The following is a 27,861-nucleotide window of genomic DNA, read 5'->3' on the forward strand; positions in this document are numbered from 1 at the left end:
ACGCCACAGAAAATAGACACACTTTATTATTTTCTGAATCAAAATAAAGCAAACCGAGAACAATCATTTCTCATTTCCCAAAAGGTGCTGCTGCCGCCACCAAGTATATTAGTATCACTCAGAGGTGAAAGTAAGCCGGTATGATATGGTACAGTGTACCAGCAATAGCCAGTACACAGCCGACCATACTTGCAGGGGGCAGCTTCCCCAGACTGGCAATTTAAAAGGGCCCTGGGCTCCGGCCGGAGCACCTGGCCCTTTAAATTGCCACCGTAGCCCTGCTGCTGGAGCCCTGGGGTAGCAGCGGCGGCCAGGAGCCCCAGGGCTCCGGCAGTGATTTAAAGGGCCCGGGGCTGCCAGTCGCTACCGCAGCGGAGCCCCATGCGCTTTAAATCACTGCCGGAGCCCCGGACTAGCAGCGGTGGCCAAGAGCCCCACTGCTCCGACAGCGATGTAAAGGGCCTGGGGATTTAAAGGTCCCGCCCCTTCTGGTTGAGGCCCCGCCCTCTGCTCAGGACCCCAGCCCTGCATACCAGTAAGTCACTTAAGTTACTTTCACACCTGGTATCACTGGACACAGATTTATATCTATATATACAAACCTCCTTGAGCCAGTGCCTTAAATTATGTTATTGTATGGTGGTGAAAGATCACAGAGTGTTATAGACAAGTATGTATAAAGCCAAGTACCTGTTGTACAATTTGCATATTGAGTATAGTGAATGTGGACAAGTAAAAAGGTGGCCTTTGTACCTACAATATAAATTTTTAAAGACCATAGGGAAGAATACATTCTTGAAAACTTCTTAAAAGGAATTATCAATTTGAAATCTAGTAAATAATCATAATAATAATTTTAAAAAGTTAAAATGTAGTTTCAGGTTTTATCTGACCTTGAGTTCCTCTGCCAATTTTTGTGGTTTTACAATTTTTTAAAAATGTTTCTTCTCTATTGCTTTGTAAATCCATACAGTGAAACTACTAACAGTCTCGTTGCTTCACCTGTAGAGTTAAACAATACACAAAGTTTTGTCAGGTAGAGTTTTGTCAAATTCACAAAGTAAAGAAACAGACATTAGAATATGTCACTCTAATTTCATTCATGTATAGCATAGCCATAACCAGTAACATTTTCAGAGAGATGTGTTATTGTTTTAGTTGCAGGTGTCCATTTAAAATAAAATTTGAACAGAAAATAAGAATGGTGCAAAGATTTAAAACCAGAGAAAGGGATATACTAGTTAGGAAATATGAAGGCAGCAAAAATGCTGCCCCTGATAATGCTGCTTATAGGTATTACACACTACAAGAAAAACAACAAGGAGTCTGGTTGCACCTTAAAGACTAACAGATTTATTTAGGCATAAGCTTTCGTGGGTAAAAAAACCCACTTCTTCAGATGCATGGACTGACAATGCATCTGAAGAAGTGGGTTTTTTACCCATGAAAGCTTATGCCCAAATAAATCTGTTAGTCTTTAAGGTGCCACTGGACTCCTTGTTGTTTTTGTGGATACAAACTAACACAGCTACCCCTCTGATACTTGGTAGACTACAAGAAAGGACTTTTAAAAAAATGAACATAAGAATGGCCATATTGGGGCAGACCAATGGTCCATCTAGCACAGTATCCTGTCTTCCAACAGTGTCCCATGCCAGATGCTTCAGAGGGAATGAACAGAACAGAGCAATTATGGACTGATCCACCCCTGTCGTGCACTCCCAGCTTCTAGCAGTCAGAGGCTTAGGGACACCCAGAGCATGGGGTTGTATCCCTACCCATCCTGGCTAATAGCCATTGATGACTTATCTTCCATGAATTTATCTAATTCTTTTTTGAACCCAGTTATACTTTTGACCTTCACAACATCCTCTGGCAACGTGTTCCACAGGTTGACTGTGCATTGAGTGAAGAAGTATTTCCTTTTTTTTGTTTTAAACCTGTTGCCTATTAATTTAATAAGGTGACCCCTAGTTTTTGTGTTATGTGAAGGGATAAATAACACTTCTGTATTCACTTTCTCCAGGCCATTCATGATTTTATAGAACTCTTATGATATTCCCCCTTAGTTGTCTCTTTTCCAAGCTGAACAGTCCCTGGCTCTTTAATCTCTCCTCATATGGAAGCTGTTCTATATCCCTAATCATTTTTTGTTGCCTTTCTCTGGTATCTTTTCCAATTCTAATATATCTTTTTTGAAATGGGATGACCAGAATGCACATAATATTGAAGATGTGGGTGTACCATGGATTTATATAGTGGCATTATGATATTTACTGTCATTATCTAGCCCTTTCCTAATAGTTCCCAACATTCTGTTAGCTTTTTTGACTGCCACTGCACATTAAGCAGATGTTTTCAGAGAACTATCCACAATGACTCCGAGATCTTTCTTGAGTGGTTACAGCTAATTTAGACTCCATCATTTTCTATGTATTGTTGGGATTGTTTTCCAATGTGCATTACTTTGCATTTATCAACACTGAGTTTAATTTGCCATTTTCTTGCCCAGTGAACCAGTTTTGTGACTCTTCACCGTCTGCTTTGGACTTAAATATTTTGAGTAATTTTGTATCATCTGCAAATCTTGCTACCTCACTGTTTACCCATTTTTCAGATAATTTATAAATATGTTAAACAGCACTGGTCCCAGCACAGACTCATGGGGGACACACCACTATTTACCTCTCTTCATTCTGAAAACTGACCATTTATTCCTACCCTTTGTTTCCTGCCCTTTAATCAATTACTGAACCATGAGAGGACCTTCCCTCTTATTCCATTACTGCCTACTTTGCTTCCGAGCCTTCGGTGAGGAACTTTGTCATAGGTTTTCTGAAAGTCCAAGTATACCATATCCACTAAATCATCCTTGTCCATATTTGGAGACCCCATCGAAGAACCCTAATAGATTGGTGAGGCATGATTTCCCTTTACAAAAGCCATATTGACTCTTCCCCAACAAATCATGTTCATCTGTGTGTTTGATCATTATGTTCTTTACTATAGTTTCAACCAATTTGCCTGGTACTGAAGTTAGGCTTATTAGCCTATAATTTGCAGGATCACCTCTGAAAACTTTAAAAAAAAGTTTTATCATATTAGCTCTCCTCCAGTCATCTGGTATAGAAGCTACTTTAAGGCCTGGTCTACACTACGACTTTAATTCGGATTTAGCAGCGTTAAATCGAATTAACCCTGCACCCGTCCACACAACTAAGCCATTTAATTTGAAATAAAGGGCTCTTTAAATCGATTTCTGTACTCCACCCAGACGAGCGGAGTAGCGCCAAAATCGATTTTATCATTTCGAATTAGGGTTAGTGTGGCCGCAATTCGATGGTATTGGCCTCTGGGAGCTATCCCACAGTGCACCATTGTGACCGCTCTGGACAGCAATCTGAACTCGGATGCACTGGCCAGGTAGACAGGAAAAGCCCCGCGAACATTTGAATTTCATTTCCTGTTTGCCCAGCGTGGAGAGCACAGGTGACCACAGATAGCTCATCAGCACAGGTAACCATGCAGGCCGATAATCGAAAAAGAGCACCAGCATGGACCGTACGGGAGGTACTGGATCTGACCGCTATATGGGGAGAGGATTCAGTGCTAGCAGAACTTCGTTCAAAAAGACGAAATGCCAAAACTTTTGAAAAAATCTCCAAGGGCATGATGGAGAGAGGCCACAATAGGGACTCAGATCAGTGCCGCGTGAAAGTCAAGGAGCTCAGACAAGCCTATCAAAAAACAAAGGAGGCAAACGGTCGCTCCAGGTCAGAGCCGGGACATGCCGCTTCTACGCCGAGCTGCATGCCGTTCTAGGGGGGGGCCGCCACCACTACCCCACCTCTGACCGTGGATTCCGAGGCGGGGATAATCTCATCAGCTACACCTGAGGATTCTGCGGACGGGGAAGAGGAGGAGGAGAAGGACGAGCTTGCAGAGAGCACCCAGCACTCCGTTCTCCCCAACAGCCAGGATCTTTTTCTCAGCCTGACTGAAGTACCCTCCCAACCCAGTATCCAAGACCACGACCCCATGGAAGGGACCTCAGGTGAGTTTACCTTTTAAAATATAAAACTTGTTTTAAAAGCAAGGGTTTTTAATGATTACTTTGCCCTGAGGACTTGGGATGCATCCGCAGCCAGTACAGCTACTGGAAAAGTCTGTTAACGTGTCTGGGGATGGAGCGGAAATCCTCCAGGGACATCTCCATGATGCTCTCCTGGAGGTACTCCAAAAGCCTTGCCACAAGGTTTCTGGGCAGTGCAGCCTTATTCTGTCCTCCATGGTAGGACACTTGACCGCGCCATGCTTGCAGCAAGTAATCTGGTATCATTGCATGACAAAGCCTGGCAGAGTATGGTCCCGGTGTTTGCTGGCATTCAAGCCACCTCCGTTCTTTATCTTGCTGTGTAATCCTCAGGAGAGTGATATCGCTCATGGTAATCTGGTTGAAATACGGGAATTTAATTAAGGGGACCGAGGTGGCCGTTCCTACTGGGCTGTTTGCCTGTGGCTGAAAAGAAATCCTTCCCTGCAGTTAGCTAAGCGCAGGGGGGGAGGGGGGAATTGGCCCAGAGCTTTTCACGTTTGGCTAGCAGGGATCTTCCCTGATACCAGCCACGTGGTGGGGGGAGGGGTAAAGCTATCATCCCAGAGAATTCATGGCGGGGTGGGGGGTGTTAGTTTGGTTCCTGCAGGGATCTTCCCTGATACCAGCCACGCGGTGGGGGGAGGGATAAAGCGATTATCCAGAGAATTGTATTGGGCGGGGGGGTGGTTAGTTTGTTTTCTGCTGCTGAATGTTAACAGGAAAACCGCAGCAGTCAACAGGCTTTGCTTGGTATGTGGGAAAGGAGGGCGCAGAAGCCGAAAGACAATGGCTTACCATGGCCGCATGCAAGCCGAATTCTGTTGCCCGGACCTGCGTCTGTGATCTCTAGCAGCAAAGCCACAGGCACTGAATATTAAGAGGCAAAATGCGACCTTGCACAGAAATCACATGTGCTATGTAATGTGAATAGTGTTGTTCACCGTGAAAGAGTATAAGCATTGTTCTGCAAAATGTATCTTTTTAAAAAATTCTCTCCTTTTTTCCCTCCCTCCAGCGGCTGCAAGTTCTTCAAGTCTCCCTCCTCCGTCCAGAAGGCTATCACAGATAAGGCGTCGGAAAAAGAAGACGCGAGACAAGATGTTCGCAGAAATCATGGAATCCACCCGCAGTGACAGACCTCATCTGAATGAGTGGAAGGACATGGTTTCAAAGTATAGGAAAGAAGCCAGTGAACATGAGGACAGGAGGGACCAATGTGAGGACATGAGGGACCAACGTGAGGACAGGAGAGACGCTCGAGATGAGAGGTGGTGGCAGGAAGATCAGAGGAGGCAGGATGCAACGCTGGAGCTGCTGCTTGAGCAAACAGACATGCTCCGGCGTCAGGAACGGCAACAGGATAACAGAGTGCCGCTACAGCCCCTGTATAACCCCCTCCCCCCTCGCCATGTTCCATAGCCTCCTCACCCAGACGTGTAAGAACGCGGGGGGGGAAGGTTCCGTACACCTTCCCATTCCACCCCAGTGGACAGCCCAAGCAAAAGGCTGTCATTTTTTTAACCTTTTTTTAGTGGCCTTTTCCTTCTCGCCGATCCTCCTCCCAAACTCCACCCGGGTTCCCTCCCTCTTTTTATAATCTATTATAAAGAATAAATGATTTTTAAACGATAGTGACTTTATTTGGTTTGAAAGCAAGCTGGGGGAAGGGGGAGGGTGGGTTCCTTACAGAGAATGAGTCAATAAAGGGGGCGGGTTTTCATGAAGGAGAAACAAACAGATATTTCACACTGTAGCCTGGCCAGTCATGAAACTGGTTTTCAAAGCTTCTCTGATGCACAGCACTTCCTGGTGTGCTCTTCTAATCGCCCTGGTGTCTGGCTGCGTGTAATCAGCAGCCAGGCGATTTGCCTCAGCCTCCCACCCCACCATAAAGGTCTCCCCCTTACTTTCACAGAGATTGTGGCGCACACAGCAAGCACAAATAACAATGGGGAGATTGGTTTGGCTGAGGTCTGAGCGAGTCAGTAACGATCGCCAGCAACCTTTTAAACGGCCAAATGCACATTCTACCACCATTCTGCACTTGCTCAGCCTGTAGTTGAACAGGTCCTGACTCCTGTCCAGGCCGCCTGTGTATGGCTTCATGAGCCATTGCATTAAGGGGTAGGCTGGGTCCCCAAGAATAACTATTGGTATTTCAACATCCCCAATGGTTATTTTCTGGTCCGGAAAGTAAGTCCCTTGCTGCAGCCCTTTAAACAGAGTAGTGTTCCTGAAGACGCGAGCGTCATGAACCCTTCCCGGCCAGCCCACATTGATGTTGGTGAAACATCCGTTGTGATCCATAAGTGCTTGCAGCGCTATTGAAAAGTACCCCTTGCGGTTTATGTATTGGGTACCCTGGTGCTCCGGTGCCAAGATAGGGATATGAGTTCCATCTATCGCCCCACCACAGTTAGGGAATCCCATTGCAGCAAAGCCATCCACTATGACCTGCACATTTCCCAGAGTCACTACCTTTCATAGCAGCACCTGAGTGATTGCTTTGGCTACTTGCATCGCAGCAGCCCCCACAGTAGATTTGCCCACTCCAAATTGATTCCCGACTGACCGGTAGCTGTCTGGCGTTGCAAGCTTCCACAGGGCTATCGCCACTCGCTTCTCAACTGTGAGGGCTGCTCTCATCTTGGTATTCTGGCGTTTAAGGGCAGGGGACAGCAAGTCACAAAGTTCCATGAAAGTGCCCTTACGCATGCGAAAGTTCCGCAGCCACTGGGAATCATCCCACACCTGCAATACTATGCGGTCCCACCAGTCTATGCTTGTTTCCCTTGCCCAGAATCAGCGTTCCATGGATAGAACCTGTCCCATTAACAACATGATCTCCAAAGCACCAGGGCCCTCGGTTTGAAGAATTCTGTGTCCGTGTCCATGTTCTCATCACGCTTGTCGCTGCGCTGCCACCGCCGCTGCCTCCTCGCCTCGTTTTTCTGGTCCTGGCTCAGCATAAACTCCACAAGAACGCGCGAGGTGTTTTCAATGTTCATGACTGCTGTCTTGAGCTGAGCGGGCTCCATGCTTGCCGTGGTATGGAGTCTGAAGTGTTCACCCAGGAAAAAAGGCACGAAATGGTTGTCTGCCGTCTGTTGCTTTCATGCAGGGAGGGAGGGAGGGGTGAGGCTGTACCCAGAACCACCTGCGACAATGTTTTTTGTCCCATCAGGCACTGGGATCTCAACCCAGAATTCCAATGGGCGGGGGAGACTGTGGGAACTATGGGATACCTATGGGATAGCTACCCACAGTGCAACGCTCCAGAAATCGACGCTAGCCCCGGAACATGGACGCACACCGCTGAATTAATGTGCTTAGTGTGGCCGCATACATTTGACTTTATACAATCTGTTTCCCAAATTCGAATTATATAAATTCGGATTAATCCCGTAGTGTAGACATACCCTTATAGTTAGAAAGCTTTCCTAATATCTAATCTAAATCTCCCTTGCTGCAGATTTAGCCCATTACTACTTGTCCTGCCTTTGGTGGACATGGTTATGCTTCTACCTAAGGACTGTTCAACCTCTGTGAATACAAGAATCAAAATCCAAGTAACTGCTTCTGATCACCAACTCCTTCCCCTCCAACCCATTGACTTTATCGTGGTCGGTAGCTTTGGCACAGCTTTCTTTCTCTTCTCTTTAGGTCATTCCAAATGAAACTGTTCAATGGCAGGTGCATAATTGATGCTTCCTTTTATTAGTACATAGAGGCTGAAATATATTTCTGTTAAAAATCTGAAGAATGACATTCACAGAGTGTTAAATGATTGACACTCCAAATGGAACTCAGCACAGCAATTATTTGCCTATGCTAAGATTTATCACTTTCTTTTGTAGTAATGCTGTCAATTGTGTACCTCCCACCCATGGAAAATCTTATTTCCTGAAGGAAGCATTTTAGTAGCCTGTAACTTCTTGTGAAAAGATGCAATCCTGTATAGGAAGCAGATGAAATATAGGTAGATTAGAATAAGCAGATGTGGAAATATTAAACCATTTCTCAAGTGCCTCCTGTTTTACGTGCACAGAGTTACAGAAGTATTAAGTTCTTGTTTTGGTTCACTTAAATGTTCGGGTAAGTGGACACTTAAAACACTGCAGCTGTGCTGATGCAGTGCTTAAGTGAAGAAACTCCTATGCCAACGGGAGAGCTTCTCCCATCAGCTTAGTTAATCCACCTCCCCAAGACGTGATAGCTGTGTTGATGGGAGAAGCTCTCCCGTTGACATGACGCTGTCTACACAGGGGATTAGGTCGATGTAACTGCATTGCTCAGTGTGGATTTTTCACACCCCTGAGCAACATAGTTACACCAATATAGGTCTGTAGTGTAGACCCGACCTTTATTTCCAGAAAGTAATATTGTACTATGGCTAACACATTTTCCCTTTCATCTGGATGTTGTCTTGGAGACCACCCTGGCAACAATCAGAGTCTTAGAGGCAATCCAAAGAAACTCCCCGCTTGTCTGCTGAGGAGCAAGCCAAATTCCAGCTGGACAACACTCTGGGTGGCACGTCGGAGGTGATCCATCGCAAGGCACTGCAGAGGATATATGCTGACAAAGCGGCCGACATCATAGACGGGCTGAGGAAAAATTCATTTGTTGCCGTTCCTATTGTGCTGAAATGGTACTTCCCAGGTTTCGGCATTATTACTTGTGTTTGAGTAAAACTCATCGTATGCTAGGCACTATCCAAACGTATAATACATACAGAGGCTCCAGTTGAGGAAAGCATACAGTCTGAGAAATGCAGATGCTTTTTATGTTCTAATAAGTGGTTGCGTTTCATAGTACCCAGCTACTATTGTGTCTAGTAAAGCCAAAACATCACTGGCCCTGCTGGCAGGATAAGGATTTTTTATTTTTCCTACCCAAGATAGGGCAGTCTTGAGTTCAAAAATCAAGCTGGGGTGGGGTTCTGTATTGTCAGTTTTGGACACAACTGAGTTTGATCCCATTATAAATCCCATCTGTGAAAGTGAAAAAGACATTGAAGTGTAGAGTCTGTATTGGATTCAGGTTCCAACTCAAAAATTACTGTGTTCTACTGCCAGCCTCCTGATCAGAAAAAGGAAGTGAGTGCACAATATTGAGGGGGGGCCAGAGACCGCTCTCTTGAATAATAGTTATAACGGGCAATTTCAACTCCCCACATATAAAATGTCAACCTCTGGAGAAGGTGAGGAGAAGGAGTTTTTCAATATTTTAAATGATTGCTTCTTGTAATAGCTAGTCTGTAGCTACACAAGAGGAGAGGTTATTGATTTAGCCCTGAATAACACTTAGATTCTGAATCAAGAAATAACTATGGTCAAACCACTGAGTGGTAGCGATCACAATATATATCAGTCCAGCATCCTTGGTGGAAGGGATCATACCAAAAATTAGTACTGTGATATGAGATGTAGGAAAGTGGAAGCTAAGTCAAAAGTTGGACACTTTTACAATCTTTAAAGCATAGGTTCCTGATCTATAGACTACAGGTCGTCAATGTGGTCTTGAATAGAAAGAGAGGTGGTTGACAGAATCTTCTTATACATCCTCAATCTCTGCTATGAATTGAAGCAAATATGCCATTACTGTATATTGAAAAACTAACAAATCCCCCACCTAGCTGGAATTCTGTGTTGTGGTCACCCTATCTCAAGAAGGACATCTCAGTAATAAGGGACTCAGAAATGAGCATGGGGGGGAAGATGAGGCATGGCAAGACTGTGAGAAGTGATTGATGGTAATGAGACTGTTTAGGTTTGAGAGATAGTGGTATCAGAGGCGTTTTTACAGAGATATACAAAATCTGATTGCTGCTGCTATTTACCTTTTCATATACGGACAAGGGGATATGAAAATGTGAAAATGAAAGGCAGGAAATGTAAAATTGATGAAAGGAAGTTCTCTTCTCTAGTACCATCTGTGTAAGACTTTTTCTCTTGTGTCTTAGAACCTTAGCACAAGACTTTCCGAACTTCCTTAGCTCTTCCTTTTTTTACCCTTGAGGGCAGCCATGGTAGAGTGGAGTAAGAGCCAACCCCCTAGTGGTCACCACGTGTCACTCTTGAGTTTAAGTGCTGTCTTCCACCCAGTTCCTTGTTGAGCATGGTCAGTGAGCTGTAAAGAGAAGGTGGAAATTGAGCTACAGTATTCAAAGAATGTGCGGAATGTGCCCCTACTAAACCGGCTGAAGGGGATAGTCCATAAATGAATGGAAACTAACCTTTGTGTTCTTTATAGCTTCTCTGTCCTCCTGGCTGGTTCTGGATTTACACAGCAAGAGGCTACAACAGCATTTTGATGGAACCGTGTCATCATACTTTTCCACTTTCCCGATACATCTCTAACAATGTAGAACAAAGGATAATTAGAAATGAAAGTAATTCCTTTAGCATTGTAGTTGCGGATTGTCAGATCTTTATTATGGTGGCTCCCTAATGTCCCCGTCAGAATTGGGGCCCCATTATACAAATGCAGAAAGAGAACTCATGTCCGGAATGACTTGCTTTTATGTTGCATCATGTTGAGGACATCTGCAGTCTCTAGCAGGTTCTCTACTGAGGCAGGGCATAATGTGAGAACTAGACGTAAAGAAACGAGAGATGAAAGGAGAGGGGTAAGACTATGAGAAGGTGCTCTTAGACACCAGGGTATGGACATGGTATGAAAACTAGATTAGAGGAGGGATATAGGTTTGCGAAGGGACTGCCAAGTAAGAGGTACTTCTGGGATCTGTGTGCTTCTAGACTCCTGGAATGTTCAGCAATTATATCTCTGCAAAGTTCCCATGTCTCATCAAAAGTATGTAGGCTGCCTAGATGTAAATTGTGATTCCTTAATCCTCAGTGAAGAGAAAGAGCTGTTTTTTCCATTATGTCAAGATGTGAGAGGTCGAGGGTTGTCTGATTCCCAACTTGTGGTGTTTTTCCTTTAAACATGATCAAGTTGGTTACAGTGCACTCTTTGTGAAGTGACAGAATGGACTTCTTTCTTCTAGGCTAGGTATAAGCTGGCTGAGAGGTTCAGAGTTTTGTGTATGCCTGTGTTGCATGGGGTGAAAAGAATATCTAGTTACAGGACCATAACAAGTATCAGAGAAGTTTGAAAGCTCTGAAATGTCTGGCAAGTGGTTAAATCCATGTATTAAATAAATTATGGGATGTCACAGATACCAGGGACTCTTTGGGGCAGCTGGTTACAACAGTTGAGATTTCTGTTATTTGTAACTTCTCACAAAGCAGAATTCTGGGATATTGACAATGAACCCAGACCCAGTCCTGGGACTCTGTAGGAGGTATACGGGGGGGAAAAAAAAGTTTGGTTTATGTTCTGTTGAATGCCCTCATCATCACCCTGGTTAGTGGGGTATAGCCATGCATTTGTGGCCTATTTAACCTTCTGTAAAATAACATAGCCACAAAACCAATCTAAAGATTCATGGCCATTCCTGGAGAATTTTGCTATGCACGTTGTACCTCATTTGAAGTCCTTCTGAAACTTTCTGCTGTTTCAGTGGGCAATGGGCACTGAGCAGAAGCCTTACTGCCTCCAGCTTGTCTGGTCTAGGTTTTTATCCTACACCCATCAATGTGGTATCTTAGCATCTCGTAGCTTCTGTTTTGTTTTTTGTTGCTGCTAAGGTTAAAGATGAAAGAGGAAGAGTGGCGAGAAGCCCAGAGAGGATTCAACAAGGTCTGGAGGGAGCAGAATGAGAAACATTACCTGAAATCCTTGGATCACCAGGGCATCAGCTTCAAACAGAATGACACCAAGGCCCTGTATGCAATATGTGTAGGCCCTTGACACCAGAACTTGGGTTGTTGTGATGGATAATGTGAACTCTGGCCCTTCCCCCATAGGATTTGGGGTTGTAATGAAAGAGGAAATCCAGTTCACTGGCAGTGCTTTGTACAAGGGTCTTAAAGACGTGGTAAGTTGCATATGTGAGACTCACCCATGCTCTGTGTATTTTGTCTTCCTCCCTCAGAGGCAAGAGCAGGCATCAGAAGATAATGCTGGAGTACCCATAGGCCCACACCTGTCACTAGCCTATGAGGACAGGCAAATCCTGGAGGATGCTGCTTCTCTTTATCATCCACCACGTGAAACAGCAGACAGGAATTCAGAAAGAGGACAAGTACAAAATCAAGCAGATCATGTACCACTTCATTCCGGACATGCTGTTTGCTGGGTGGTGCGAGCTCTCAGACGTGGAGGAGGAAATGGATGTGGATGAAGCCACTGGGGCTGCGAAAAAGCACAACGGAGTTGGGGGCAGCCTCCCTAAAGCTAGGGTTACCATACGTCCGGATTTTCCCGGACATGTCCGGCTTTTGGGGGCTCAAATCCCCGTCCGGGGGGAAATCCCCAAAAGCCGGGCATGTCCGGAAAATCGGGAGGTCAGCCGGGCCGGCGGGGAGCCGGGCGAGCCGGGCCGGCGGGGAGCCGCGTCAGCCGGGCCGGCGGGGACCCCGGCCGGCGGGGAGCCGGGTCAGCCGGGCCGGCGGGGACCCCGGCCGGCGGGGAGCCGGGTCAGCCGGGCCCGCGGGGACCCCGGCCGGTGGGGAGCCGCGTCAGCCGGGCCCGCGGGGACCCCGGCCGGCGGGGAGCCGCGTCAGCCGGGCCGGCGGTGACCCCGGCCGGCGGGGAGCCGGGTCAGCCGGGCCGGCGGGGAACCCGGCCGGTGGGGAGCCGCGTCAGCCGGGCCCGCGGGGACCCCGGCCGGCGGGGAGCCGCATCAGCCGGGCCGGCGGGGACCCCGGCCGGCGGGGAGCCAGGTCAGCCGGGCCGGCGGGGACCCCGGCCGGCGGGGAGCCGGGTCAGCCGGGCCGGCGGGGACCCCGGCCGGCGGGGAGCCGCGTCAGCCGGGCCGGCGGGGACCCCGGCCGGCGGGGAGCCGCGTCAGCCGGGCCGGCGGGGACCCCGGCCGGCGGGGAGCCGCGTCAGCCGGGCCGGCGGGGACCCCGGCCGGCGGGGAGCCGCGTCAGCCGGGCCCGCGGGGACCCCGGCCGGCGGGGAGCCGGGTCAGCCGGGCCCGCGGGGAGCCGGGTCGCCGGGCCGGCAGGGAGCCGGGCCCGCGGGGCCGGGAGCCGGGGGGTGCGCCGGGCCGCCGGGGGCCAGCAGTGCTAGGCGGGCAGGGGGTGGTCGGCCGGGGCCGGCACCCCAGGGCCCGAGCTGACCCAGGCTGGAAACGCCGGGGGGCCAGCCTGGGCCGCGCCTCCTCCCCCCACACCACCCTTACCTGCTTCAGGCTTCCCGCGAATCAAATATTCGCGGGAAGCAGGGGAGGGGGCGGAGACTTTGGGGAGGGGGCGGGGTTGGGGAGGGGTGTGGGCGGGGCTGGGGGCGGGGCCGGGGGCCGTGGAGTGTCCTCCATTTGGAGGCACAAAATATGGTAACCCTACCTAAAGCCAAGCTGCTGTTCAGCAACACAGCGGCCCAGAAGCTACCGGGGGGAAGGGGCGGAGGGGGGATGAAGTGTACAACCTCTTCTATGTCAACAACAACTGGTACATCTTCATGCGGCTTCACCAAATCCTCTGCTTGCTGCTGCTGAGGATTTGCACCCAGGCTGAGCGGCAAATCGAAGAGGAGAACCGGGAAAGGGAATGGGAGCGGGAAGTGCTAGGCATAAAATGAGACAAGAATGACAGCCCAGTGTGTGGATCTGGTACTTGATCTGTTTCCTGGTGTTTTGAGGAATCTGTGTTCCTCCCTCTCACCTGCCTTTAGGTCTTGTCTCTGTAAAATCCAGTACCTGCATTTTGGTAGTTTCCAAAATGTGAAATATAAGGATGCTGGTGGGCACTGAATGTAGCACAGCATGTTATCAAGGAGGAGATCTCTAGACCTGACCCTGGGGCTTGGAACATCCTACTTCATGGGGCTGTGGGGGAGAGGCGTGGTATTTTGTATTGCTTTAACACTCCTTGCCAGCTGAATTTCTTAATTTTGGGTTGCGCTATTTTTCTACCTCATGAATTTACAAGTTGGATAAAAATCTTCTCTTGCCCCAAGCTTGTTATAAAATATCTCAGTGGAGGAGTCAGCCCCTGGCAATTGACAAAGCAGTCAGTTTTGGCTCTGGTATTAAAAAGTGTGTCTCCTTTTAAACTGGTGTTCAAATGATTTACCGACTAAAGAAAGCAGGGCAGGCCAAACCAAAGTAAGTCCAGGCAGTCCTATGTAGACCAGTAAAGAGCCTCCTTGATCTTCCATTTTCTGTTACAATGTTCGTGTAATCTGAGTGGTCTCAGCAAATATATGTAATTAGAATTCTCCAAGGGCTGGTTTCCTTAGTGGTGATAATGCTACAGTACTAAACTGCCTATGGCTGCCTGTTTCCGGCCAGCTAAAACCAGAGTAAAGTAGCTAATTTGGATTGAAGCAAAGGAGGAAGTGTGGACAGTCTTTGTTGGCCTTGAGGGATGCAGAGGTGTTTGAACCTATAACAATTAAAAACAAACAGAAAACACAGAGAACTTTTCAAATTCCCTTTAAATTGGCATTGTTCCTTAACCAGTATTTTTAAAAACTTTATTTTCATCTTCCCTTGATGCCTATACCGCAGTGATGAGTGTTAGTTCAAAACTGGGTGTACCCTGAATGGCTTTTTTCATTTTCCTCCCCTTTTTACTATGTTTCTGCTACAGCCCACAAAACCTTTTAGAAGCTACATTAGCACATTCAGCTTGGAAAGGTGGTAACTGTCTGTGTAGCTTGCTCTGGATAAGGTGCTGGAGAAACAGGAGACCTGGGTTCTAGTTCGAGCTCTGCTACTTAGTTACTATGTGACCTCAGGCAAGTTGCTTCCCCCAACCCCCTTGGTCTCTGTTTTACATTCTTCAAGGCGGGGCCTAGTTGGTTGTGTGTCTGAATGGTGGCAAGCACAGAGGGGTCGCAGATATAGTTTGGGACCTCTGGGTGCTAGTGAAATACAAGTTAATAATAATGTGCAATGCGTATATTTCATAAGAGCCTTAGGACATATCTGCGTTCATATCTTTTTGGTGAGGTCTCTGCTTTAATGGTGTGCATAATGTTGTTTTGGTAGCAAGAACCTCTTTAGTTCTGAGAATTTTACCACCTCTGCCCTCCTCCGTGAGGCCTCTGACGGGTTACAGACCTGGCCTTAATTTGAAAAGCTCTCATTTAAAGTCTTACAACGTTGTTCCTCATTTTATTGATCATTCTAGTAATTCATCAGTTTGTCTGAGACCTTCAACATGTGGCCCTTTTGCTCCCAGAACTCATAGTGGGCCTGTAGGAACTGCCTTTGAGGGGTGTTACAATGTAGTTCATGTTACACCTTCTCTTCCTCTAGTGGATATTGATGTGGAGGATTACTACCCAGCTTTCAGAGGGGTAGCCGTGTTAGTCTGTATCAGTAAAAACAACAAGGAGTCCTTGTGGCACCTTAGAGACTAACACATTTATTTGGGCATAAGCTTTTGTGGGCTATAACCCACTTCATCAGATGCATGGAGTGGAAAATACAGTAAGCAGGTATAAATATACAGCACATGAAAAGATGGGAGTTGCCTTACCAAGTGCAGACTGTCCTCCACTATCCAAGAGATGCCTAGTATCAGGTGGGACCACATTTGAAGTGTTCTCTTGCTCTTAGAAAACCTGAAGCATTTGTAAACACAAGGACCAAAACTGTAAGGACTCTTGGAAAAGGTTCTGTATTTCTTTTGAATAACAACTTGCTTCTGGATTTCACACACGCTGGCTGGCTCTTGAAGCTGGTATATTTGTGGCTTTCAGCTGCTTGTTGTCACTTGAACTCTGTAAGCCCAAGTGTCAACTCTCACATGCTGGCTACCTCGATGATCCAATTTCTATGGAGAATTGTTAAGCACAAATTAGAGTATAAAGACAGGGTTAAAAACAAGTTCTTAATTTCAGTTTTGACAGGAAATCGGCAGTCAACCGGCTCTTTATTTAAATTTGGGAATATAATTAATAATTAGAATTTGATTTAATTATTTTTAATTTCCCCTCCACAAACAACCAACTAATCAACCTTTGGATTTGGTGTAGCGATTCCATGGCAAGAGAACTGCCTAACAAGCCCTTCCCGCGTACCTCGATGGTCTAAATCTTTGCCAGCTGTCAGGCATTTCCTTCATAATGCTCACTTAAAGGTTATTAATCTGTAGTTACTTTGTATGTGCAACTGTACTTTGCCAGCATCATTATTTATTTTAAAGGACACAATGTTTTCCAATGGGTGTAGTAGTAATTCACAGTAGAAGAGGCTACTATGTTCATAACCTAAATAATTGTTTTTTAGTTTTAAAACTTAGATGGCTAGAATTTTTTTTTTTGCTGTGGTTTGACCAGACAGAGGTTTGAAGCAGGAATTTTGAAGGGTATGTTCATTTCTAATCTGCATTGATGAACATATTCTTTAGCTGGTTCTGAGACTTGCGTGGTGCATAGTGGAGAAGAACTGGAAATCTGACCAATTCTGCCACAGCGTATATGTATGCAGGGGAGATAAAATAGTTTCTCATCAATTATAGCTTTTGACATAAGTGTTTGCATGCAAACATGTAAGTCTAGAAGTGCAGGCAAATGATGAAGGCTCAGCCTGGCTTGTTTTGATTAATGTCAAACTCTGCTTGTTGCCACATGGAGAAGTTTATTTTGGAGATTTTCTTAGTGTTCTATTTTGTCTACGGCCTGACTGCAGAAGACAGGTTGTCCATAGTGCACACTAGTGCAAAGCCCTCTGACTGACTTGGGTTGGGGAAAGGGGGCTACTGCAGTATACAGTGCACCAAGTCCAGAGGCATTTAAAACCACTTCACTAACTCCTCTTCTCTGTATCCTTCCTGCTCCCAGCTTCAGCACACAGTGAGCGATGAGATCTGCGTGCAGGTGACAGAGCTTTACCTGTCGGAGAATAGCAACGGAGCTACCGGAGGCCTGCTGTCCTCACAGTCATCTCGGGCCCTTGTGGAGGCCAAGTACCAGCGCAAAGCCAAGCAGCCCATGTCAGACGAGAACTGTTTCAAGGTAAAAACCATATCTGCCTTCAGTGACGCTTGGAGGAGGACTCCTGGAGGAGCTTGCTGAGAGAGGAGGGGAAGTACGAAGGCTCGCTGAGAAAGGAGAATGGGCTCAGCTTTTCATTTTACGTAACTCTCCAAATATCCCAAGGACCTCTGGACACCTGTGTGCTCCGCAGCTGTCATAGAGCTTGAGAGGGCGACCTGATTGTGCATTCTAGCCTGGTGGAGCTGCCGAGTACCTGCTCTGTGACTGTCGGTCTTAATATAGCCCTTGGCGGGGCTTGCATCCATCCAGACAGGAACTGTAGAACGAACAGGAAAAACAGAAGAATATTTCTATAAAGAGTTTCTCGGAAATGGGACATTTGCAAGGAAGATGGAAAAATATGTATCCTGAAGGAAAGCTGGGATTTGTCCCTGTATTTCTCAGTGTCCCAAAGCCAGAGTAATACTGTATTGAGTGATTGCTGTCACTAGTTAATCTGTTAATTAATGTTAATTAATTAATGTTAATTAATGCTGTTAATCTCTGTCTCTCCCTCCCTCCCGTGGGGTGGGTCACTGACGCTTTCCACCTTTTTCTCCATCTCATCCATTGTAGACTGTAACGGTCTCTTACTAATATTTGTCACCTATGCGTTAAATAAACCTGACTCTCAGTTCAAATCAAATTCATACTTCTCATCGCTGTGAAATCAGAAGTGGCCGGGCCCATCTTGAACTAGTGAAATTCATTGATAATGGCTTTGATATTTATAGGGCGTCTCTGTGTTCCCGATGAGAGTCTCAAAATAAGCAGGGAAGCAAAGAATTGAAACTGCACAAATTGATCAGAAAACAGCATGCTGCTAAAAGGGGTCCAGCTCCTTGCTTTGCCTTTATAAACATCCCAATTTCGAGCAAACTCTGTGGGTAACAGAGAGATTTTTTCTGATCGTTAATAAAATACCAACTGTTCACTGCAGCAATTCATACTTTTTTCTTCCACCTCTCTTTAAGTATGTCATGGTTCTCTATCCAGGAATTCTCTTCTGCCCATATACGTAGAATAATTTCTTTATCCTTTTACCCTCTGTTAGATTAGCTCCTTAGTGATCTAGAACTTTCCACTCATTGTCAAAACTCCTTCTGTGTTCAGATTGTGTAACTGGGGCTAGTATCCTACCATTGTTCCCAGCAAAGTGGAAGGCACAGTATTATGCTGGAGAGTTGCATAAAGTTTATTGGATTTATTTTTCTGAATAATTGGTTACTAAGTCTCCTTCCGCATTCTGCTTTGTAGCTGATGTTCATTCAGAGCAGAGGCCAGGTCCAATTAACCATCGAGCTGCTGGACACCGAAGAGGAGAACTCGTATGACTCCGTAGAGGCAGAGGTAAGAGCCGATTGTCCTTGGAGTTCAGCTGCAGCTATTAAGCATGTAAAGTTTAAATGGGGGTATAACTGGATGAAGATGGCAGAGCTGTCAGTGTTTCAGATGGTATAGTTTCTGACCTGCTTCTAGTCCTACAGGACACATTCATTCTGTGACACAGTGCACTCAGTGAATTGGGTTGAACAAGCCTTATTGGCATCTCTTATTAAGAATTTCAAAAACCAGACAGTGCAGGTGCATATAGGGGGAGGGATAGCTCAGTGGTTTGAGCATTGGCCTGCTAAACCCAGGGTTGTGAGTTCAATCCTTGAGGGGGCCACTTAAAGATCTGGGGCAACAATCAGTCCTTGGTGAAGGCAGGGGGCTGGACTCGATGACCTTTCAGGGTCCCTTCCAGTTCTATGATATAGGTATATCCATCCATGGGAGGAGAGTGAGTGGGACCTGTGTGAAATATATGGAGTCTCCAAAGGTTGCTTTTCTTTCATCCACTTCCAACCAAACCCCTTCAGAGTTGGGTTTGAATTGTTTGATTTGGCAGATGTTGGTTAACCCCTTGTGTTCTGTGCCCAATTTCAGCATTGGTCAGACTACGTAGAGCGGTACATCAGCTCTGATTCTACCTCTCCCAAACTTCGGGAACACCTGGCCCAGAAGCCGGTTTTCCTGCCAAGGTGAGTGAACAAGCTGTGGCTGTGAAAAGTGACACACAGACCACAAGTACCCATGTCAGCAGAGGGAGAAAATCTTACTCCGTCACAGTGTTGGCTATTGCAGTCTCTTGTTTGTTTTTAGTACTCTGCCACTTTAGAAGACATTAACCTGGGAGTAGCATATAGAGACACAGTGCTGCTGTTTATTCCAAGAGCCCACCCTGGGCTCCTGCTCTCCAGTGCCTGAGAGAGAGCATAGTCCACAGGCTGCAGAGAGGTCAGGGTTTGGGGAGTCACCAGCCCCGTTTTTTTTTTGGCAATCCTGCCTTTGCTTACAATAGCCCTCTAGCTGAGTGCAGAAGGTGCTGAGTCAGTGCTTTTCGCTAGCAGGAAGTTGGTTGCAAAACAGCTTTGAAAGGCCCTCACTCTCTGTAAACAGCTGAGCTCAGTGGGTTGGCTTATGGTAGACACATGAGCCTAACCGACTTTAATTTGTGACCATTCCACTCTGAGCAATACTTTGGGTTCCGAAGAGCTGGCCTGGAGCCACCAGATATGCCCAGCCTAGTGGACAGAGGATGAGCACTAATCCCAGCAGGGATTCTCTGGTTTACAGGAACCTGAGGCGGATCTGTAAGTGTCAGCATGGTCGGGAGCAGCAGGAGAAGGAAGGGAAGGAGAGAAACAGTAAGAAGTCCATGGAGACTGTGGAGAGCTTGGACAAGCTGGAGTGTAAATTCAAACTGAACTCCTATAAGATGGTGCACGTCAGGGGTCGGCAACCTCTGGCACACGGCTCGCCAGGGTAAGCACCCTGGGGCCGGGCCAGTTTGTTTACCTGCTGCGTCGGCAGGTTCGGCCGATCGCGGCTCCCACTGGCCGCGGTTCGCCGCTCCAGGCCAATGGGGGCGGCGGGAAGCCGCGGCCAGCACATGCCTTGGCCCGTGCCACTTCCCACAGCCCCCATTGGCCTGGGACAGCGAACCACGGCCAGTGGGAGCCGCAATCGGCCAAACCTGCCGACGCAGCAGGTAAACAAACTGGCCCGGCCGCCAGGGTGCTTACCCTGGCGAGCCGCGTGCCAGAGATTGCCGACCCCTGGTGTACATGATCAAATCGGAGGATTACATGTACAGGAGGACTGCTCTGCTGCGTGCTCAGCAGGTAGGAGTTGAGTGAAAGGAATGGGATGAGCAGCTGGTGTTTCCCTGAACCTCTTGCTCCCAAAGGGCATCTGGGGAGAGTCAGATAAAGTGTCCGGGGTGTGGGGGGAGGGGTTGTTCTCCTGTAACATTTAGTAGTCTTCATATTGCTTTGAGGACTGGACACGACATAGTTTAGTCCACTGGACGCTGTAAACTTCCTCTGAATGTTCCTGAGATGTAACCCTTCCTTTCCTCCCCCTCCATTTCCCAAACTCTCCTGTTAGAGTAGACAGCTCTTAGCATCCTTTTACTCGTAGGTTTCTTGCCTAGGGGCACCTCACATTGGTTGCTAATCCCCCTTGTTAGGGTGGGCCTAAAAAAGGGGATAGCAAAGAACTGAAATGCTGAAAAACTGACCCGTGTTCTGACATAGCCCTCCAAGCTCATCTCATCAAGGAGCTGTGCCTCGACCCTGCAGTCACTGAGAATGGGAGTCTAGGGTTGCTCCTGGGCAGCGGAGCACTGCAAACGAATATACCAGCTGCTTGAAAGTGCTGGGTGTGGGACTAGGATAGCCGCAGTGATGTCATAATTACAGAAAGGTCCAAGGTGGATAAAAATTGGAAGACTTTTTTAAAAATTAAATAAAATTCCTTTTTAAAATTTTTTGTTACTTATACGTTTTTCTTTTTTAAAAATGAGCCAGTTTAAAATGAAATCAGAATTTAATACAAAATATGTTGAGGCCTAAACTTAGAAGATTATAATAAGAGAAATAAATATGCTGAATCCATGACCCTCTCTTAAAAAACAAAAAACAAAACCACCATTTTCTAACATACTAAAAGTGTTTGGTTAATAAGAATCTGAAAATATAGTTATGGTGTACACTTCTAGGTAGCAAACAGATGTACCAAATCTACTGTAAAGTGTCTATTTAGTTGTAAGTCAAGGTGTTTTAATGGGTATATCAACTAATGAGTGCATCTTTCTTTAGAAAACAGCTGAAATACAAATGCTGATTTAAATCAGTCCACTCTGGAAATGTCACAATGCATATTTCCCCAGGACTCAGAAGTTCAGGTTCTAACAGAATAGCACAGCTATGGGAATATGTGTAGTAGTTACTGGGACTGACTACTGTAATTAAGTCAGTCCCAGTAACTACTAATAAAAACAGAAGTAGAGGTGGTGGGAGAAGATAGTAGTAGACCTGAAAGTTTGATCTCTGTTTAGGACCCTCACAAATGACCAATGTTTGACTTACCCTAGCAGATAAATGTAAGGGTATCGCCTCTGGATTCCAGATACTAATTTGTAAGCAATTCCCAGTTCCTGTTCAGAGGTTATAAACTCTTTTTATTTTGTAGCAGTTGCAACATTCTGTGGTGGTCGAGAGCTCTTCCACTGGAGTTGGGAGGTTGCCCCCCCCCCAAATCCCTTGAGTCATTCTGGGAAATGGGGTAATACAATTTACCAGCCAGTGGAAATGTCAAAAAAAAAATCTATCCCTCCGTCTTGTTAGCAGCAGGGCTGTTAAATAACAAATCAATCCTTTTTGGTTCCTTAACAAATTAACAGTTCTCTTTAGCCTGATTCTTTTTTGATTTAGAGCTGTCTTCAGCACTCCCTTTGCCTACATCCAGTGCTTGGAGATTGAGGTCTATCACAAACAGAGTCGTGGTGTTTAGGGCCACTAAACTCCCAGCCCCCTTGACGTGAAGGTTGCTTTTTTTTAGCCTAAATGGTAACATTGCACTTTATATGGCTCAGTATTTTGTGGAAGAGTTTAATAGTTTTTCCTCCCTGCTTTCAGTCTCTTCCTGTTGGGTGAGGAAGCCCCATGAGGTAATTGTGTTGTATAAATACACAGGTAGAACTACCAGAAAAGCTCAACCAGCTGTCATTGGGTATCCAAAGCCATAAGCTAAGGAGCACTGAATACAGACTGTAAGTCTATTAATAACGAATCGGGAGACCCGAGAGATGCAAATAGTGGCAATGTCTGAAGGTGCTCTAAGTTACTGGATAGCCTGTCTGGTTTTCAACAGTGCTTTGAGCCTCCCTTTGAAGTCACCCCTTTTGGACTCTGAATTTAGGGATGCCAGCTAGCAAGGGTCATAGAGCACAATGATCCCTTCTGGCCTTAGAAGCTTGTCTGACTGCCTGTATAACCCAGAACTTCCCCCAAAACATTCCTTTGGAACTGCAGCTTAAAAAGAAAAAAATCCCCAAAAGATGCGTGTGGAAGTGCAGCCCACTGCCCCACATGCATGTCTGTAAAGTTGGGCCGTTGGAGTACTTTCAAGGGAGCCAGAAGATCTGGTGAGTGCTGTCTTGACTCAGTGACACTGCCAAACGTGTTTGTGTGGCCAGACCAGGAGCACTGCAGCGTGTGCGCCAGCAGTTGGTGACAGGTCAGCAAAGGTTTGTGACTTCAGGGTAGCCATTCTGTGTCTCCAGGCAGTTTCTTGCTTGTCTCTGTAAGGGGTGCAACATCTTACTGAAGGCTGAAAATCTGAGGAAGCATTTGCTTCTCTGGTGCTTAAAGCTGCAGCGCTGTCAAAAGTTCTAAAGAATCTGTTGTTCCTTCCCCTCCCAGGCAAAACCAGATTTCTGTATCTAGGTCAAGCAAAACAGCTGCTCGTAAACCACCGTGTTTGCCTTTGCACTCTGTGATGTCCCTGGCATGCTGGATTAGTGACATGGTACTTGAGGCAATTAATCCTGGCATTGTCTGGTAATCAGAGGAGTTTCACCATGGGGTGATTTAAAACTTCTCACTCTCAGCTTCCAGGAATTTGACGTTTCGGCCCGTAAGCAGTCCCGTCTTTGACACACATGGAGACTTTTCCTAGTTGGGTGGTGTGACGTTATTGATATAATCTGGGACCATATAGATCATTATTGCAACCAAGGTCCTGTAGTGGCATGCAAATCTTGTATAAAGGGGGTCAAATGGGGTGTCTAAGACAAGGTTATGGTTTACTGGTTATGATTATGCTGTCTATATGTGTGTATCAATTTTGTAGTTGAAGTTATAAATATTGGCTCTATACTGTCTGTATTTCAAACTTATGCTATGCTGCTGGGTGACATCCCAGACAAACTGGTGTTAGCTCTGCCTAGCCTGCTTGATGGCCCATTAAGGACCATCAGCTATACAATGGACCCATTGAGAGAAGGCAAATATGCCTTGAGACTCAGCAAAGTATGCAGGAACTTGCCCATGTGACTCCAGACTCCATTTTGCTGTAATTTTCCACAGTAAGAACAAAGAGGTGTTCTTACACCTGGAAAAGACTATATAAGGCTAATGCCTCATCTCCATCTTGTCTTCAATCCTGCTTCATACCTCTGGAGGAACTTTGCTACAAGCTGAAGCTTTGAACAAAGGACTGAGGACCCATCCCAGCGGGGGATGTATTCCAGAGACTTGATTTGAACCTGCAGTTTATTCCATCGCTGCTGCAAGCCTGAACCAAGAACTTTGCCATTACTGTATGTAATTGATTCCATTTAACCAATTCTAACTTTCATCTCTATCTTTTTCCTTTTATGAATAAACCTTTAGATTTTAGATTCTGAAGGATTGGCAACAGCATGATTTGTGGGTAAGATCTGATTTGTATATTGACCTGGGTCTGGGGCTTGGTCCTTTGGGATCAGGAGAAACTTTTTCTTTTACTGGGGTATTGGTTTTCATAACCATTTGTCCCCATAACGAGTGGCACTGGTGGTAATACTGGGAAACTGGAGTGTCTAAGGCTTGGTCTACACTAACCCCCCAAATCGAACTAAGGTACGCAACTTCAGCTACGTGAATAACGTAGCTGAAGTTCGAAGTACCTTAGTTTGATCTTACCTCGGTCCACACGCGGCAGGCAGGCTCCCCCGTGGACTCCGCGGTACTCCTCTCGTCTAGCTGGAGTACCGCAGTCGACGGCGAGCACTTTTGGGTTCGACTTATCGCGTCCAGACAAGACGCGATAAGTCGAACCCAGAAGTTCGATCGCTCGCCGCCGAACTACCGGGTAAGTGTAGACATACCCTAAGGAGATTGCTTGTGAGACTTGCGGTTAGCCAGTGGGTGAGACCGAAGTCCTCTTAGTCTGGCTGGTTTGGTTTGCCTTAGAGGTGGAAAAAACCCCAGCCTTGGGCTGTAACTGCCCTATTTGAGCAATTTGTCCTGAGTTGGCACTCTCAGTTGGGTTCCGCCAGAACCGCATTGTCACAGGTGGTAGAGAATCTGTTGGAAGTACATGTTCCCAAGGCAGCTGTAGCACCTCTCTCCTAAGCTGCTTTCTGGAAGGTGTCCCAAATGAAACCTAGTCTCTTTGGATTCCCTTAGGAAGTGGCTGTGTAGTAGAAGCAGTCTATTGGTCTTCCAGGAGCATGTTTATAAAACATCACCTCCACGACTGCAACCCCACCCTCGTATCTTCACATCCAACCAGCAGAACTTGCATGGAGGAGGGAGTTGGCTTTGTATTGTCCAAGCATTATTAAAAGTCTGCCTTGTGTGCATTTACCCTATTTTGGACCCGGATGGTGCAGATACTGTATTCTCATTCTAGATCAGTGGTTCTCAAACTTTAACAATCTGTGAACCTGTCAAGGCTCCTTCCCCACTCTGATCTTTAGGGTACAGATGTGGGGGTCTGCATGAAAACTTCTAAGCTTAACTACCAGCTTAGATCTGGTCCCCTGCCACCACTCCCAATGGGCTAACTCCCTTCCCTGGGTAGCCTTGAGAGATTCTTCCACCAACTCCCTGGTGAACATAGGTCCAACCCCTTGGATCTTAAAACAAGGAGAAATTAACCACCACCACCCCCTCCTTTCTCCCACCAACTCCTGGTGGATCCAGATCCAATCCCCTTGGATCTAAAAACAAGGAAAAATCAATCAGGTTATTAAAAAAGGCTTTTAATTAAAGAAAAAGGTCTAAATCATCTCTGTAAACTCAGGATGGAAAATAACTTTACAGGGTAATCAAACTTAAAGAGCCCAGAGGAACCCCCTCTAGCCTTAGGTTCAAAGTTACAGCAAACAGAGGTAAACACCTTAGCAAAAGGTACATTTACTAGTTGGGAAAACAAAGATAAAACTAACACGCCTTGCCTGGCTGTACTTACAAGTTTGAAATATGAGAGACTTGTTCAGAAAGATTTGGAGAGCATAGATTGATGTCTGGTCCCTCTTAGTCCCAAGAGCAAACTCCCCCCAAAAACAAAGAGCACAAACAAAAGCCTTTCCCCCACCAAGATTTGAAAGTATCTTGTCCCCTTATTGATCCTTTGGGTCAGGTGTCAACCAGGTTACCTGAGCTTCTTAACCCTTTACAGGTAAAAGGATTTTGGAGTCTCTGGCCAGGAGGGATTTTATAGTATTGTACACAGGAGGGCTGTTACCCTTCCCTTTATAGTTATGACAAAACCCCTTTCACTAAAATGTCAAGTCTCGCGAACCCCTTCCTCAAAATAAATATTTCCAGGGATTTTCTCCTTTACCTGAGTATAAATTATAAAAACAGTAATCTGGGAAATATAAAATTTGTTTTGATGACAAGCTTATTACACACTTCATTATTAATTATTATTTATCATTACAGTATTTTATTACATTATGAAAACGGCAACACTCTTCCAAGATCTTACTTTCGTAGTTTGTATCACTTTGAATAAGTCTGTTATAAGACAAGGCTCCTACGTTTCATGCTGTTTCACACCTGATACTCCTTGATGAAGGTATTTAAGAAGTCAACTTAGAGTTCCTTCTACACAAGCATTCAGGTCTTGAGCAGTCCAGACAAACAACGCACGTTACAACAAAGCTTAAACTTGTTCTTCCTAATAATTTTAAAAACCATATTAGCTGCCTATTTAATTTTAAAAACAGGAAAAAATATCCACCTCCTTTTGCATTTCTTATAAGGAGTTTTGAAGTTTAAATCTCAGTGTGATAGAGATGCTTGCTTTGATCTGCTTCGCTCTTGGACGTCCAGGGGCTCCGGGCTGCTGGCCCCATGCTGCCCGGGGTCCCTAGGGACAGTCTGTCCGCCATTAGGGAATTTTTTCCCCGCGGACAACCTGTAACATTTCACGAACCCCAGTTTGGGAACCACTGTACTAGATTAATTCACCAACACTGCTGCTGTACGTCTGATGTGCAGCGTGTAGTCTGCTGAAGAGCTGTGGCTTCACTCTTCTCTTCCCTGAGCTCTCCTACTGAGAGGTGAAGAAGAGAAGTTTGTTCTTGCTTTGAGTCCAATAGCTTGGTGCATTGTTCAAGGATCTCCTATATAAAGATGCTACTTATCATCTGTCTACATCTTTATAAGGCCCCCATCAGTGCAGTATTTGAGTGCCTGTTTCCGCCCAAGTTGCATAACCTCTCTGCCTGTTTACACAACAAGGACATCTATCACTGTCTTTAATGTTGAGAAGGTAAGAGTTTGATTTCAGGTTTTGGATGAGGACAAAATGGAGCCTTGATTACATGCCAGGCGTCTGCTCGTGGAGGTGAGGCTGAACATGATGATGATGTTTTTTGGATTTGCAGCATTCGCCTCTGCAGCAGGTTGCCCAGCTCTACTGTCCAAGAGAGGAAGCTCATCCTGGGCTCATGTAATTTTGATCCCGCCCCCTCTTGATAGGGCTGCCTGCCAGAGGTGAATTCTCACTGAGCGATACCCTCCGGGCAGCCTGCATGTAGCTCAGAGGTTCTGGGGAAGATTTGTTGAGGGGCCAGAGAAGGCCAAGCCTGACTGCTGCTGCTTGGCAGGCCACTAACCTTTTCTCCTGAGCCTTGGTTCCCGGAGGGTATACGTGGCAGCCCTCTGTGCCCTTGGCCACTAATCTCTTGTTTTTCTGTTAGGCTCCATCCAGAGATAACGGATTGCAGAGGGCAAACTCGAGAGGTTCTGGATTCCTGGGACCTGAATCTTAATGTTTCTCCACCATAGGCAGGTCGGGGAAATACCCTTGTCTCCCGGGTTCCCTATTTAGTTCCCTAATAAGTCACTGGTGATCAGTGTGTGTCCCTAATAGCCCAATTCAAGAGCTGGAGCTTCCATCCTCTTCCCCTCAGTGGAGGAGGAGAAGATGGAAAAGTCCTAGACATACAAAAAGGGCGCCCGAGAGGTGAGTGAGTCTGACCACCCGTTCATTCTGTATGGTGCAAACTGAGCTCGAAAACCTTGCTTGGTTGGCAGGTGTATGAGTGAGGCCTGTGGAGCCAAATAAAAGGCTCCTGCCCTAGAGATCAGAGCTCGGGTAGATCTTGGTGAGAAAGAGACCCCTCCCTTCTGGAACTCTGCAAGGCAGTAACCTGGGTATCCTCCTGCTTTCTCACAGGTCTGTGCAAGTGCTCTCTTCCCTATATGGGGACATCTACTGGCAGCCTGCCCATTACTCCTGCGGTGGCTCCCTCTGCTGGACTGTTTCAGCATTGCATCCTGACCCACGTTTGGTCTGAGCATCTTCAGTGAGTATGCGCCCATCTAGGCTACGTCAGCTGCTGTTTTACACCCCACCTTCCATAGGCTTCCCTC

The 27,861-nt window shown here is 46.4% G+C and overlaps 1 protein-coding gene across 1 annotated transcript; it reads left to right on the top strand.

The window, feature by feature from the left end:
- The first annotated feature begins 1,468 nt into the window (after positions 1-1,468).
- On the top strand, positions 1,469-27,202 carry LOC135973864 (paired amphipathic helix protein Sin3a-like). The gene is made up of 9 exons (XM_065559029.1): positions 1,469-4,054; positions 5,112-8,747; positions 11,752-12,041; positions 16,964-17,137; positions 18,416-18,508; positions 19,088-19,182; positions 19,778-19,966; positions 26,871-26,935; positions 27,186-27,202. The coding sequence occupies exons 3-9, from the start codon at positions 11,937-11,939 to the stop codon at positions 27,200-27,202; spliced, it is 738 nt and encodes a 245-aa protein (XP_065415101.1). The 5' UTR covers positions 1,469-4,054; positions 5,112-8,747; positions 11,752-11,936.
- The last annotated feature ends 659 nt before the right edge of the window (positions 27,203-27,861 follow it).

The sequence above is a fragment of the Chrysemys picta genome, chromosome 10 (assembly GCF_011386835.1).
Source record: "Chrysemys picta bellii isolate R12L10 chromosome 10, ASM1138683v2, whole genome shotgun sequence".
Classification (NCBI taxonomy): Eukaryota; Metazoa; Chordata; order Testudines; family Emydidae; genus Chrysemys; species Chrysemys picta.